Source organism: Hoplias malabaricus, chromosome X2 (assembly GCF_029633855.1).
Source record: "Hoplias malabaricus isolate fHopMal1 chromosome X2, fHopMal1.hap1, whole genome shotgun sequence".
Lineage (NCBI taxonomy): Eukaryota > Metazoa > Chordata > Actinopteri > Characiformes > Erythrinidae > Hoplias > Hoplias malabaricus.
Window position 1 is genome coordinate 46,542,896 of NC_089819.1, and position 13,072 is coordinate 46,555,967.

The following is a 13,072-nucleotide window of genomic DNA, read 5'->3' on the forward strand; positions in this document are numbered from 1 at the left end:
TGCTATTGTTATTTATTAATAATAATCTATGTGTAATGGTAACAGATGGACTTTGTGTGCATGTGTGTGTGTGTGTGTGTGTGTGTGTGTGTGTGTGTGTGTGTGTGTGTGTGTGTGACCGTAGGGTTAGAGGCTGTTTTCTAGTTTTAGAATTTTTGCCTATAAACAAGTTTGTGTTGCTGTGTGCCGTCACGTGTTTAATATTTTTCTGTTTACTATTTCTACTTTTCTTTGTTTACATTCTCCCCTTGGTTACCCTTAACTCGATTATCTGGTGGGACGTCCTCTCACCTCTCACTGTTGCTCACTTTCTTGCTCTCTCTCTCTCTCTCTCTCTCTCTCTCTCTCTCTCTCTCTCTCTCTCTCTCTCTCTCTCTCTCTCTCTGTCTATCTATCTATCTATCTATCTGGTTGAAAAGGAGAGATCAGCATTGTGCGCCATAGTGCTTTTTGCATTGACCAGGTGCCAGAGTTGTGGTCTAGGTGGATTGTTTGTAGACAGCCAAAATCTTCCTTGGTCAAGGCTACCATAAAAAGCACTCCAATAAAGGAGAGACAGAGGATCAGAGAGAGAGAGGGAGAGAGCGAGAGAGATAGAGAGAGGACGAGACCTGCTTGGCTGTTTACTTTAATTTGTCTTATCAGTCTCCTGGGACTCCGGCCTTGAAAGATAGGAACAGATGGCATGTTAACCACGCCCACTCCAGGAGAAAAAAGAACTTGATTTGCTACCTCAGTGATGAAAGCAGCTGGGTTTGAAATTGCAGTTTACATTCAAAGTCATCAGTTAAACTAAGGCACATCATTGCCCGTATATGGAAAGGCCATTAACCAATAGATGAACGTTTGTATAACATGAAGCAAATGCCTTGCCCAGTCTATGTTATCTGTATAGTTAACTTCCTCTGGGTTGTTATGGTCATCCATGTGCATTCTTAGACACTGCTGACATCTTATTGTCAGCGGGCTATGTGGTGAAAGCTGGAAGCAACATCATACTCCAATGACGCAGGCGTTTTTGCAGACTTAGACCTATGATTTCAGAATCTCTTATATGTTGTTTTTTCAAATAAGAATAACCAACAGAGATTTCTGATTTGAGTTTTTCACTGGAAGATGGTGAGTTCTACTCTTGGTGATGTCTCAGTAATCTATGGTCATGAGATCACTGTTGGCCACACTCTCTCTGTATGAGGAAGTCTGTCCATCTTATCCATCACAGACTTGGTGCCTGTAAGATAAAACTACAGATCTGTGGCCAGTTTCCCAAAAACATCTTAGTGTTAAGACCATCTTAATGAGGGGAGACTGTTCAGTGTGCTCATTCTACCAAGAATTGTCTTTGTTCTAAAATGTTTTTGCGAAAAAGCCCTGGCCAATTGAGTAGATGTTGTATTACTGCATACACTGTGTCGGTGAAAGTGTGTTTGAGAGTGATGCATAAAGTCACAGCAGTATCATTATTTGTTTTCTTTATTTGTTTTATACTTACCCAAGCCACAGAGCATGTGGTATTCACATAATTTGTTTACACCACAATATATTTTGCTTTGGACAATAATGATCTTGAATTTAATAGCACATTATCTTCAGAGTGTGAGCGTGGGTTTTTTAATTATTTTCAACCAGTGCAATTACCTACCACATCAAATAATGTAATCATTTGTATATAGGGCCATTATGTTTAGTTATTTTTATTTGAACTGGCATTAATCTCTTATATTGATATTTTTCTTGCAGTTTGAGCTTTGTACCCACTAGTAGGAAGCAGCCATCCGGAGTCTCTCGACTAACGCTTTTCACAAACTTCAAAAAAATCTTGTTGTAGGTGACAAACTGACACATACCTGAGTGATTGAGTTTCCTCACCCTTCCCTAACCTTCAGTTTGCAGCTTCACTGTAGGCCTGAATGACTAATGAAAATATCTAATTTTGCTATGTCTGGCCAACATTACAAATGGGTTTTATATTGCAATTATTTTCCATAAATTTAGTTGTTATTTTTTTTATCAAGAATGCCAAAAAGATCTGGCTTTACTTTTAAAGTGGCGTAGAGTGTAGTTTTTCATTCAGTGTGATGTAGAGTACCTGATGTGTGGTTGTTGTCATATACAAAACTCCTGCATAAAATAGTGGGCATTAAGCATATCTAGTGATTCTCAGATCCTCTAACTGCAGTCATCTTACTGTTCCTTCAACTAGATTTTCTACTTTGGGTGACAGATCTTTTACTGCTCCTGCCCCTGAAATTTTGTTTATAACTTTGTTTTTTGACTATGTTAAGCTTCTTTGGGTTTGGGAAAGTGCTATATAAATTGCACTTATCATTATTATTATTATTGTTAGTTTAACTAGTATTTTTTATAAAGTGTAGAGGATGTTACCACAGTAAACAAGGGAGGAACCGTCTAAAGATATCTTTGATTAAAAGAAATACGTAAGGCAGTTAGTTATATAGGGTATACAGTGTAGCTATCAAAAGCTATTGTACAGGTTAGCTGTGTTGGCCTACCTTACTAATGTAAACATTATAGCTTGTGAGTTATAGTGTATTTGTAATTTGCCAGTGTTATGTGTATTATGCAGGTTTTGTGATCTATTGGCATTAGCTATATAGTTAATTAGAGGGTTTACAGTACACAGTTACTGAGTAGTTCATCCCAAAGTCCTGGCTGTCAAATGTACTATAAATTAGATTTCATATTTCCGAATCTACAAAAACACAAAATTGAAGAGGAAGATGTATGACCTTTTAAAAGCAACTAAATCGATTGTGTTGCGACTTGCCTGTGTGATCCAAAGGAGACTGACTACTTTTATCGTAGTGATATTAATAGCACTTGCCTGGCCAATAACTGAAAGTGATCTCAAGTTTCACATATATAAGCCCTACATACGGGTCAGTAATACTTGCATAATTAAGACTAGGGAATTCCAAAACAGTATTTCTATTGCTAAAAGCAATATATCTGTATTTGTTTTCCTGCAAAGTGTAAAGTTTCCATTTTTGTTTTAAACACTGCCGATCTCAGAGAACCCTTTTCAAAACACATTTTGGTTTTTGTTAAGTGTCTGTTAATGAATATGTTTTTTGACTTTTGAAGTGTGTGTATGACGAGGTGAATTTGGGTGTTGCACATTACACACTAAATGTGCACAGAGGTTCTATGAGTGTGTTCAGAAGTTCTTGAATGTGTTTTTCATTTGCAAATTAATTTAAAATGGTTATTCTGTTATTGCTGGAATAAATATATTTAAAAAATCTCATCATCACATAGCATTTATTTCTTTGATTATCTTTTCAGATCTGGAGCCAGACGACAACACTTCATTCTACATCCTGCCTCCATCGGTGACCAACCAGTCCCTTGGTATCCAGAGGCATGGAGTCCAGCCGCACTCCCAACTCTCACAGCTCACTGCCACCTCTCCTCCCCTGCAGCCACTTCTCAAACCCTACGAGCCAAGCTATGAGCCCCAGGACTCCAAGTACCCCCCTACAGGTGGGGGTGGAGTGGGTGGTGGTGGAGGTAGAGGATGCCCACCCAAGGCCTTTGAATGCCCCAGCATCCAAATCACTTCCATTTCCCCAAGCTGCCAGCAAGAGATTGATCCGAGTGAGGATGAGATGAGGGCCAAGGGTCCGGACGGGGAATACCATGACAGACCTCTGTCCCGTGATCACCTGTACCTTCCGCTGGATCACTCATACCGGGATTCGTCTCTGAGCCCCAGCCCTTGTAGCAGCCTGTCATCCCGTAGCTGGTTCTCGGACGCCTCGTCATGCGAGTCTATCTCACATGTGTACGATGACGTAGAGTCTGAGCTCAACGAAGCGGCAGCACGCTTCACACTAGGGTCACCTTTGGCCTCACCAGGCTGCTCGCCCCAAGGCGGCCCCATGGATGAATCTTGGCACCCACAACAGCCTCAGCAACACCATCACCACCACCCGGCCTTTGCCCACTCGCTCTCTCATCCTCATACCCACTCCCTCTCACCCCGCGGCTCACCCTGTCACTCTCCCCGGACCAGTGTGACAGACGAGAACTGGCTTAGCCCTCGGCCACCCTCACGTCCCTCCTCCCGACCCACCTCACCTTGCGGCAAGAGGCGACACTCCAGCGCAGATATCTGCTATCCGGGTTCGCCCCATCACTCCCCAACCCCCACGCCTGGACCCTCACCCAGAGGAAGCGTCACTGAGGACACATGGATTGGGAGTCCCTCCATGGGTATGTCACCCTTCCAGTGCTGCCCCTCTGACACAGACATCCCCTCCAAGACCCGGAAGACGTCCCAGGACTGCACGGCTGCCATGCAGCCCGGGAAAAGTGACCTGGGCCTGGACGATTCAGGGAATGTGTCCCCACTCCTGGACTCCCCTGCTGAGGAAGCCATGCACGGCCTGAAGAAGGATGGACCTGGGGAACAGTTTCTGGCTGTGCCCTCTCACTTCACCTGGAACAAACCCAAACCAGGACACACACCTATATTCAGGTAGAACACAGTATACTATCTTATATTAAGGAATCACAATCAATAGTGGACACATCTGATTGTTATGGATGCAAATGATTAATGAGGACAGAAAATCAAATATTGTTGCTGTCTAAAGAAAATCATGTATCTCCAAAATAGTAACTTTACAGAGGAGGGAAAAACCTTCTTAACTTTTGGTGGAAATCAGTGGAAGTCAGATTTTATTCCAAGTAATTTAGGAGCATTTCTATTGGTTCATTCATCATAACATTTTCACACAATTTAAGTGACAGGTGTATTAAAAACATTGAAAATTTTGGACATATATGCATATCTGCCCATGATAATATCATGCTGCTACATACAGAAATCAGAATCACCTGGCTAATGCCTCCATCTTCTGAGGTCCTAGTTGAAGACGGTTGTCTGGAAAGGTCTGAGTAGTGCTAAAGTAGAAACAGTAGATCTCCCTCAAAGAGCTCTAATTCCTTATAAAACTGTATGCAGTTTTATTGATATTTATAGCACTGTGCAAAAGTTTGAGATATTATGTCCTGTCCAAATGACCACTGTGTACCAGTAATTCATTGATGTTGAGATCTTGGCTCTGGGTTTGATATCTGTGTGCATCTGCTGTGGGGGGATGCAGCGATGGGGTGGTGGAAGAACGCATGGCCTCTGTAACCATAAATGAACTAAGATCCCTCAGAAATGTTGGCTTCACACATGTCCCAGTACAATGCGCACACACACACACACACTCTCTCTTTTTCTCTCTCTCTCTCTCTCTCTCTCTCTCTCTCTCTCTCTCTCTCTCATACACAAATCCATGCACACACACACACACGCACACAAACACACCCTCTTTTACAGCTCTGTCTGTGTGCATGCTGTCAGCTCCCCTACCCAAACAGGCCATGAAAGCTTCAGTCAGAAATCCTCATCACAGCCATTCTCACACACAACAGCGACGTGATACATGATCTGGCCATCTGATCCTGTGGCCTCGGCAACCAGACCTGCCCCTGTGTGAGTGTGTTTGTGTGTATGTGTGTGTGTGTGAGATAGAAGGCTCTGGAAGCCTAGTTTTCTGAGCAGATGGTCCTTGGAAAGTGTTGGCAGAGAGCTGTGGTGTGGCGATATCTGGGGAAACATGGCTTAACAGAGCACATCTTCACATTCACGAAACCTTAACTCAGACACTCGCACAAGCACACAGTATGTCACATACACACCACTTTTACCGTTAATCTAGTACAGGGCAGTATAATTTGATATGTTCCACAACACAACACTCCAGTAGTTCATGGTAAACAGTTCTGTATTGACGAGTGAATTGTCAGATATTAGTTATTAAATCTTAAAATTAAAATAAAATGTAGCATTTGATTACATTTAACCAGAATAAATATATCTGTTAATGTTACAGAAAACACAGCTCTTTACCAAAACAGCAATGCAAAATGCAGTAGGTAATAGATTGGCCACTTACTATGCACTAACAGTCATGAGCAGTCATGAAATAAATTTAATTATTTTTTTTTTTTTTATAGTTTTTATTATCCCCTCAGAATGAAGTTTGGCTTGCAGTTGCTACACAGTAAATAACACAGCAGTTAAAATGATATCCAACACATACTTAATTAGAAATTGGGTCACTTGCTCACAAATGGATAGCTATGGATGGACAGTAGGAAATCTTAACAGCTGTAGTGTGAAGGCATGTGAATTTGTGAAAGGACACAGGGGGTGAGATTTTTAGGCCACTGGACAGACTGTTGCACTGTTATCAGGCCTAGGATTCCCCTCCGGCACAGACTTCTCCAGCTGTGGTTACCATGGCAGCAGGACACACACATCCATCGCATGCCTCCTCATGGGAGAGGAAGAGACAGAGTGAGAGTTTGGGGAAATGTACAATAAGGTAGATGGAGGAAGAAACAACGTGTGCTTTGTTTTGTTGTTTTTTTATTCTGTTTTACTTTGTATGAAAGTTTATAGCACTTTAATGTAATTCTACTTTTACAAAAAAGTGGTAGTCCTTTGACTACTAACTGCTTATAGTGTTTCTTTTTTATTGAGCTTATAGCTGCTTATATTGAGTACCTCCTGGATCCATGCACTGTCCTTCAGTGCCGTGGCTGTAATTCCATTCAGGAGTACGAAGCTCGTCATTGCCTTCAGAGTGACATGGGCACAAAGCCCTCATTCACCAAAATGTCAGAAACATGTGCCACTTTTTTCTTTCCCCTTCCTTACTTTTGTCTCCCTCCCAATGTAAATGTCAACCCTTTTTTATTCATCGCTCCATTTTCCAGGGCTTCAGTGCGTTGAGAGCCAGGGCTCTGACAAAAGCATATGGCTTATGAAGTGACTTTTGATGTTCTTAGCATGCTCCATTAGGAAAGTCAGAGAAAGAGGGTCAAATTGGCTCGTGTTGGTGCTGGGTTGTGAAATGTTTGGTTAGTGTATGTATTGCTCTTCTGGTGAGTGTGTGTATGTGTGTGTGTGTGTGTGTGTGTGTGTGTGTGTGTGTGTGTGTGTGTGTGTGCTTTTGACATAGAGGGCTCATTTTAGTTACATTTATGCACAAAGGAAAAATGGGGTAAGATGGCCAATGAAACAGCAGCGTCAGTGACACACATCTTAACAGCATGCCAGAATAAAGTAAAACACACACTGAAGCCAAGACACACACACATACACACACACTCCTCTCCATCTGTCAAGTGCGCACACATTTTACGCTCATTTGCACATGTGCACACTTACCTGTGTTGGGCATATGTACAGTGACAGAGCTAGTAGAATCTGATAGTGGAGTATACTGTCTAGTCCAAATGGCCTTAAGTAGTAGTATATTACTACTTCATACAGGGCTGTGCCATATCATATCGTTCGCCGTACTATCCTCATAATTTTTAAAACAATATAAAAAATCAGTATTGTGATAATGGTGATATATTAACTTGTTTACGTATTGACTCAACACAGCAACTATTCTGTGTTTGTTTTGTTATTTACTGTGAAGTTTTAAGGTTACTTTTTTGTATAAATGTTTACATTTGCTGTTTATATGCACACACAATTTTCTGCACTTTGGTTGTGTGGTAGATTTATATGCTACATTAGTGTTTTATACAAAATCAGAATCTTGGTAAGTTACAGTTTACAAAATAAGCAAATGTTTAGTTTTTTTTATGTTTGTTACATTTGTAGTAAAATAAAACATAATAAATATAACCATGTAATACTATTGATATATATTAAATATGTTTAATTTATTATAATTGATATTGGTATAACATTGATTGTGTTTCAATAGTTTGTTCTTAAAATTAATACAAGTACTTTTTTAGTGTTTTTTCATATCAGCAAGAATATCGTTACTGCCAAAATACCCTGAAATATCCTTATATTATTTTAGGGCCAAAACGCCCACCCCTAACTTTATATTTCTATGAAGATTAGATATGATATCCACAAGATCCACTTGTAAACAATGTTAGATAAATTGGGACATCTAAAACTAAAAATAAAGCTGTTGTTAACAATGCATTTGTGCAGCATGATGGCTGCCTCGCATATCCTGTGTACCTTTTGGTGCGTTGGTTGTGCACATCCTCAGAAATTAAATGCTACTTATTTGCAAGGTGCAGTATATCTGTAAACAATAAAGGCATTGCAGGTGATCAGCAACATTACAATAGCTGAAAGTTTTATGAAATTCTGTGTCAGAGTCAAGTCCACAATTGTCTCTGATCTGCCCTCTAGGCGATCACATATGCGAGTATGTGAACAGTTACTTTTGCGATGCAGAGGGATGTCTACACTAATGCATGGCCAACCAGCAAGTATATCTCTAGCCTAACAACTGTGCCAGACCTGTTAGAGCATTGTCATCATCAGTTTTGTGTCTGAGACATAGCAGAAGATCAAGCTCCATTCTTGCTTTTTTATACGGAATGTTTCTAGGCTACATAATCAGATGTTTCTTTTCGGTAAAATGAAGCTGATTTTAGTTAGCATTCTACACGTGCCCCAGTTATAGCCTTAATGATTCAGCCATTTGTCTCGCCTTTCTCAGTGACTCAGTCTGGTGCTCAACAGTGTATATGAGGTGTCGGTACACTGGAGAGTCCCTGGACCAATGATTCATGACCTACTGCTTTATTTTACCCATGCAAACATTACTGTCACGTAGGAGCTGATTTTAAAAAGAGTCTTGAATATAATTTGCACACTGTAATATTTTACAGTATTACGGTGCCCCTCAAACAACTTTGGGTTAAATTCCACCCTCATGGGCAAAACCCTGTCTTAGATTTGGATAAGTAATCCTTCTTTTACCTGCCTGGAGCCTATAACCACTGAGTCACTGCTGCAGATTGTGGGTTTTTGTTATAATGTCAGGGGCAAAACAAATGTCCACTGACTTTTAGCATATGTGTAAAATATTATGTGAGTCATACTTCAAAGGGACCATGGCCGGTTACTGGCTTTGTCATTTTAGTTAATTGAAGCTGGAGGTTGTTCTTCTTAAAGTGGTGGTATTGTGGAAAACCCTTATTATGAAATAAAAATTTGGCATAGTATGATTAATTTTCTTAAAGTTTCAGGATGTATCCATATGTCTCCATGCAATACAGTCCGTTTATGGAAGTATATGGAATCATTGGGGGGAAGAAATACATAATAAATGTGAATCATTTGAATACTTGAATACATGAATACTTTTGCTACTGTTTGGAGGTAAAATGCCTTGTTACTTCTTTAACTGTGCTGTTTATATTGAAGTGTTAAGCAGAGCAACAGGAGGACAATGCAACCCGCATTTGGGAAGCTATAGTATTTGTGTAGCATTCTAAAGTATGCAAGCATCCGAAAGAAATCTTTTTCCACACTGCCTGAGGATTTCAGTGTAAACCTTACAGTCTTTTCCATACATTTTAGCCTAGAATGCTTTTTAGATAAGGCACAGTATGGAACATAGTTTTGAAAATTTAATTGAACTTTTTTTGGTATAGACAGGGTATAGTGGACTTGTGAATGATTATTGTAGCTGTCAAATTAAAACCATGTATCTTTATTTTTGTGGATTAGTTTACTACATTCATTGAACACTGTTATTTTCAGCCGATGAAAATTTTGTGACGAATGGACCAATAGAAATGAAAGAAAATTACTCAAAATAAAATACTTTTACATAATCTTAAAAAAAGTAGGGTTTTTCATTCTCCTGTAGAGTTATATTGATACATGTTTTTTATTGGACAGTGACAATATTCTCCTTTAAAGTACACACTTATAGCCTAAAGGACCTTTTGTAAACTTTGTGAAATACATTTTTAACATTTCACATGCTAATGCTGTCAGTTAAATCTAGCCAAGTCTTATTAAGGTCATTGATTAATAAAACATGCAGTTGTTCAGTATCATTCACAGTAAATATCATCACTGCGGAATCATCAAAACCTTCTGAAGTTATCATTTTGGAAATTGGCCTTTTTGTATTTGTTCCAACACTGACAGTATTTCCAAGTAGTAATGAAATGTTGCCATATTGCCCACCTCTTTTAATAAATTGTGTGTGTGTTTGTGTGTAGGACGTCATCCATGCCTCCTTTGGACTGGCCTTTGCCGAGTCAGTACGGTCAGTTTGAGCTGAAGATCGAGGTCCACCCCAAAGCCCACCACCGAGCACACTACGAGACGGAGGGCAGCAGAGGAGCCGTGAAAGCAGCCTCCGGTGGACACCCCATCGTCAAGGTGAGTCTCCACGGCAACCGGCCACCTGCCGACAGTGATGTAAGTGCACCTGAGTGTCTGGTTACCTGCTGAGGCTGAGTTTGTTTTGCTAGCCTCGTTCCATGTTGTGGTTTTACAGGGAGCAAAGGCGGTGCTTTTGATATGTGACACTGCTTCAGTGCACCCCCCCATATTTCAGTACTGGAACTGGAGGGCCATTTTCTGAGTTGTCTGATGTGGATAGTGACCTCAGTCCTGCCCAGAGGTGTTAGATGTACACTTTATGAAGTGCTTATCCAAGATATCTTCTGAAATCAAGGATATTAATAGCAAGCTTGCACTTTGCTGCAGTAAAAGCATCTTCTGTGTAGGCTTTGATGAATTATTGGAACCATTTTGTGAGGTTTTGATAGCATTTAGGAGTAAAGTTAATGAGGTCAAGTAAAAATATTGGATTATGAGTTCTGAAACATTAAATTCCAGCTCATTCCAAACCAGGGCTGGACAATAATTAAATATCAATATATATCACAATATAAAATAACAATGCTATGATTTTTATACACATTTTCAATATTTCAATATATATTATTTACAGCAGGTGTAATTAATTAAAAGTTAATTGCGGTCCAGTTAGAGAACATTTTCTCAAGCAAAGGTCCGGAACTTAATGTATAGCCTGCATTAAGTTCAGTGCCATATCCTGCATATTGAAGTAGTCTTGTAGGTATAGCAACATTTTTATGTAGTTAACATTAATTAATTAATTCATTCATTCATTATCCTTAACCGCTTATACAGTTCAGGTGGGTCCAGAGCCTGCCTGGAATCATTGGGCGCAAGGCGGGAATACACCCTGGAGGGGGCGCCAGTCCTTCACAGGGCAACACACACACTCACACATTCACTCACACACTCACGCCTACGGACACTTTTGAATCGCCAGTCCACCTACAAACGTGTGTTTTTGGACTGTGGGAGGAAACCGGAGCACCCGGAGGAAACCCACACGGACACTGGGAGAACACACCAACTCCTCACAGACAGTCACCTGGAGAGGGAATCGAACCCACAACCTCCAGGTCCCTGTGTGTGACTGCGACACTACCTGCTGCGCCACTGTGCATTTATAAATTTATAATATTAAAATTTCAAGTAAAATGTACAAATAAAAAAATTGTTTTGAAAAAAATGCATATGTAAATAAAGTCCCTAATGACTTGTAGTTGGAATTGACCTACTGCTTTACATAGACAGTTCTTAATGCTGGAGGGCGGGACTTTAAAACGTTAAAAACAAGCTTATTGGCTCTTTATGCTGAAGGACCGGAATCCATGTTCAGTGTTATGAGAATTTCAATCCATAATCGTTCCCTTACTTTTAAAATTTCTAGTTTTATCTCACACAACACTCTCGTCCTGAAAGTGTCCCAAAAGAGCTTTTATCACGTCCCTTGGGCCATCCTCAGGACAGTGGTGTCTGGAGCCCTGCCCTGTGTGTGTCACTCATTTGAATCACAGCGCTCATTATAATGCATAGATCTGATTGGCTGAGTAGCTTCACATGTGATATACAGAAATGCATGCGATTACTCTGATATTTTCCTGGAAAGTTAAAACTGAACCGTAATAAACTAGAAGTGTCACACCATTTAAAACAAACACTCTGTTCAAAATTAAACATCTCTTAATAGTTTATCAGGTCCAGGTCCGATTGGACAGAGTATAGGTTCAGACTTGGTGTATTCGTGACCCCTGATTTACATCATCGTCACTGACTGACGGTCATTACAGGGCACTGCCTTCAGCTGCACTCAGTTTTAAAGTTAGTTTTAAAATGTTAATATTGACAAAGCCAAGCACTTTTTGTTTAATGGAGATGTCATGTTGCTTTCAGTTCTTGGCGGCTTTTCTGTGGATTCTTTTGTTCAGATCGATATCAGAATTATACTAAGAAATAAATTGTGATATAAATTTTGGCCATATCATCCAGCTCCATGCCAAAATGAATGCTTCTTCACCACTTCAGAGAAGGCATTTCCTTTATCACGCAGCTCACTACTGCATTAAACCTGATGACTGTACATTCATATTAGGTGTTAGGGAATATCCCATTTTGTTTAATGTTTTTTTTATGCAGCTGTGTTTGCATTATTGAGCATCTGTGTCCACAATGGGTGCATCTTAAAGGACAGAATTCAATCATTATAAAGAGTGTCTACAAGCATTTGGACATATATTATTGAATGTAAATATTTTTCTGTCCCTAGTCCATTGTGTCCATATAGGAAAACCAAACAACCAAACCAACCAGTTAGGAATTCATCATGGTTGTGATTTATTCTTTATATATAATTTCTTATCCAGCTCATAAACTCATACCAACTCATTTACTTGTAAACTTCTTCACTGCTTACACTTTATAGCTTTAAGAGAGGGGAATCTGTTCTGTACTGAAGGCTTTGATTGAATCAACACAGCCACCATAGTATTAGAATGGGAAAAGTCATTTCTATGCAAAGCAGTATTAAATATTTGTATAGATTTGTTTGGGTGGACCATCTGCCATTTGCAGTGTATCATTTGGAAATTACGTAGGTGAAGTACCTCTGCAATGTAATATTTAATAAAACTGAGCTGTGATGATTAAAAAACCAGGCCGCTCCTTAAAAGTCTTATAGGTACATAACTTATATAATTTTTTGTAAATATGTTTATTTACATGCCAGACACTCACAAACAAGAGTACTCCACTTCATAAATTTTAGGTTTCATTAAGGAGTATAGCTCTCCTTTTATAAGACCAGTGTATACAAGGCCCCAGTGTAAGTTTTTCTCTTGA

The 13,072-nt window shown here is 39.8% G+C and overlaps 1 protein-coding gene across 1 annotated transcript in view; it reads left to right on the forward strand.

Moving 5' to 3' along the window:
- LOC136676475 (nuclear factor of activated T-cells, cytoplasmic 3-like) overlaps positions 1 to 13,072 on the forward strand; it is an 86,623-nt gene that overhangs the window by 22,514 nt on the left and 51,037 nt on the right. The window contains exons 2-3 of the mRNA XM_066653533.1: positions 3,307 to 4,501; positions 10,090 to 10,252. Of these exons, the coding sequence (XP_066509630.1) occupies positions 3,307 to 4,501; positions 10,090 to 10,252 (1,358 nt within the window). The remainder of the gene's footprint in view (positions 1 to 3,306; positions 4,502 to 10,089; positions 10,253 to 13,072) is intronic.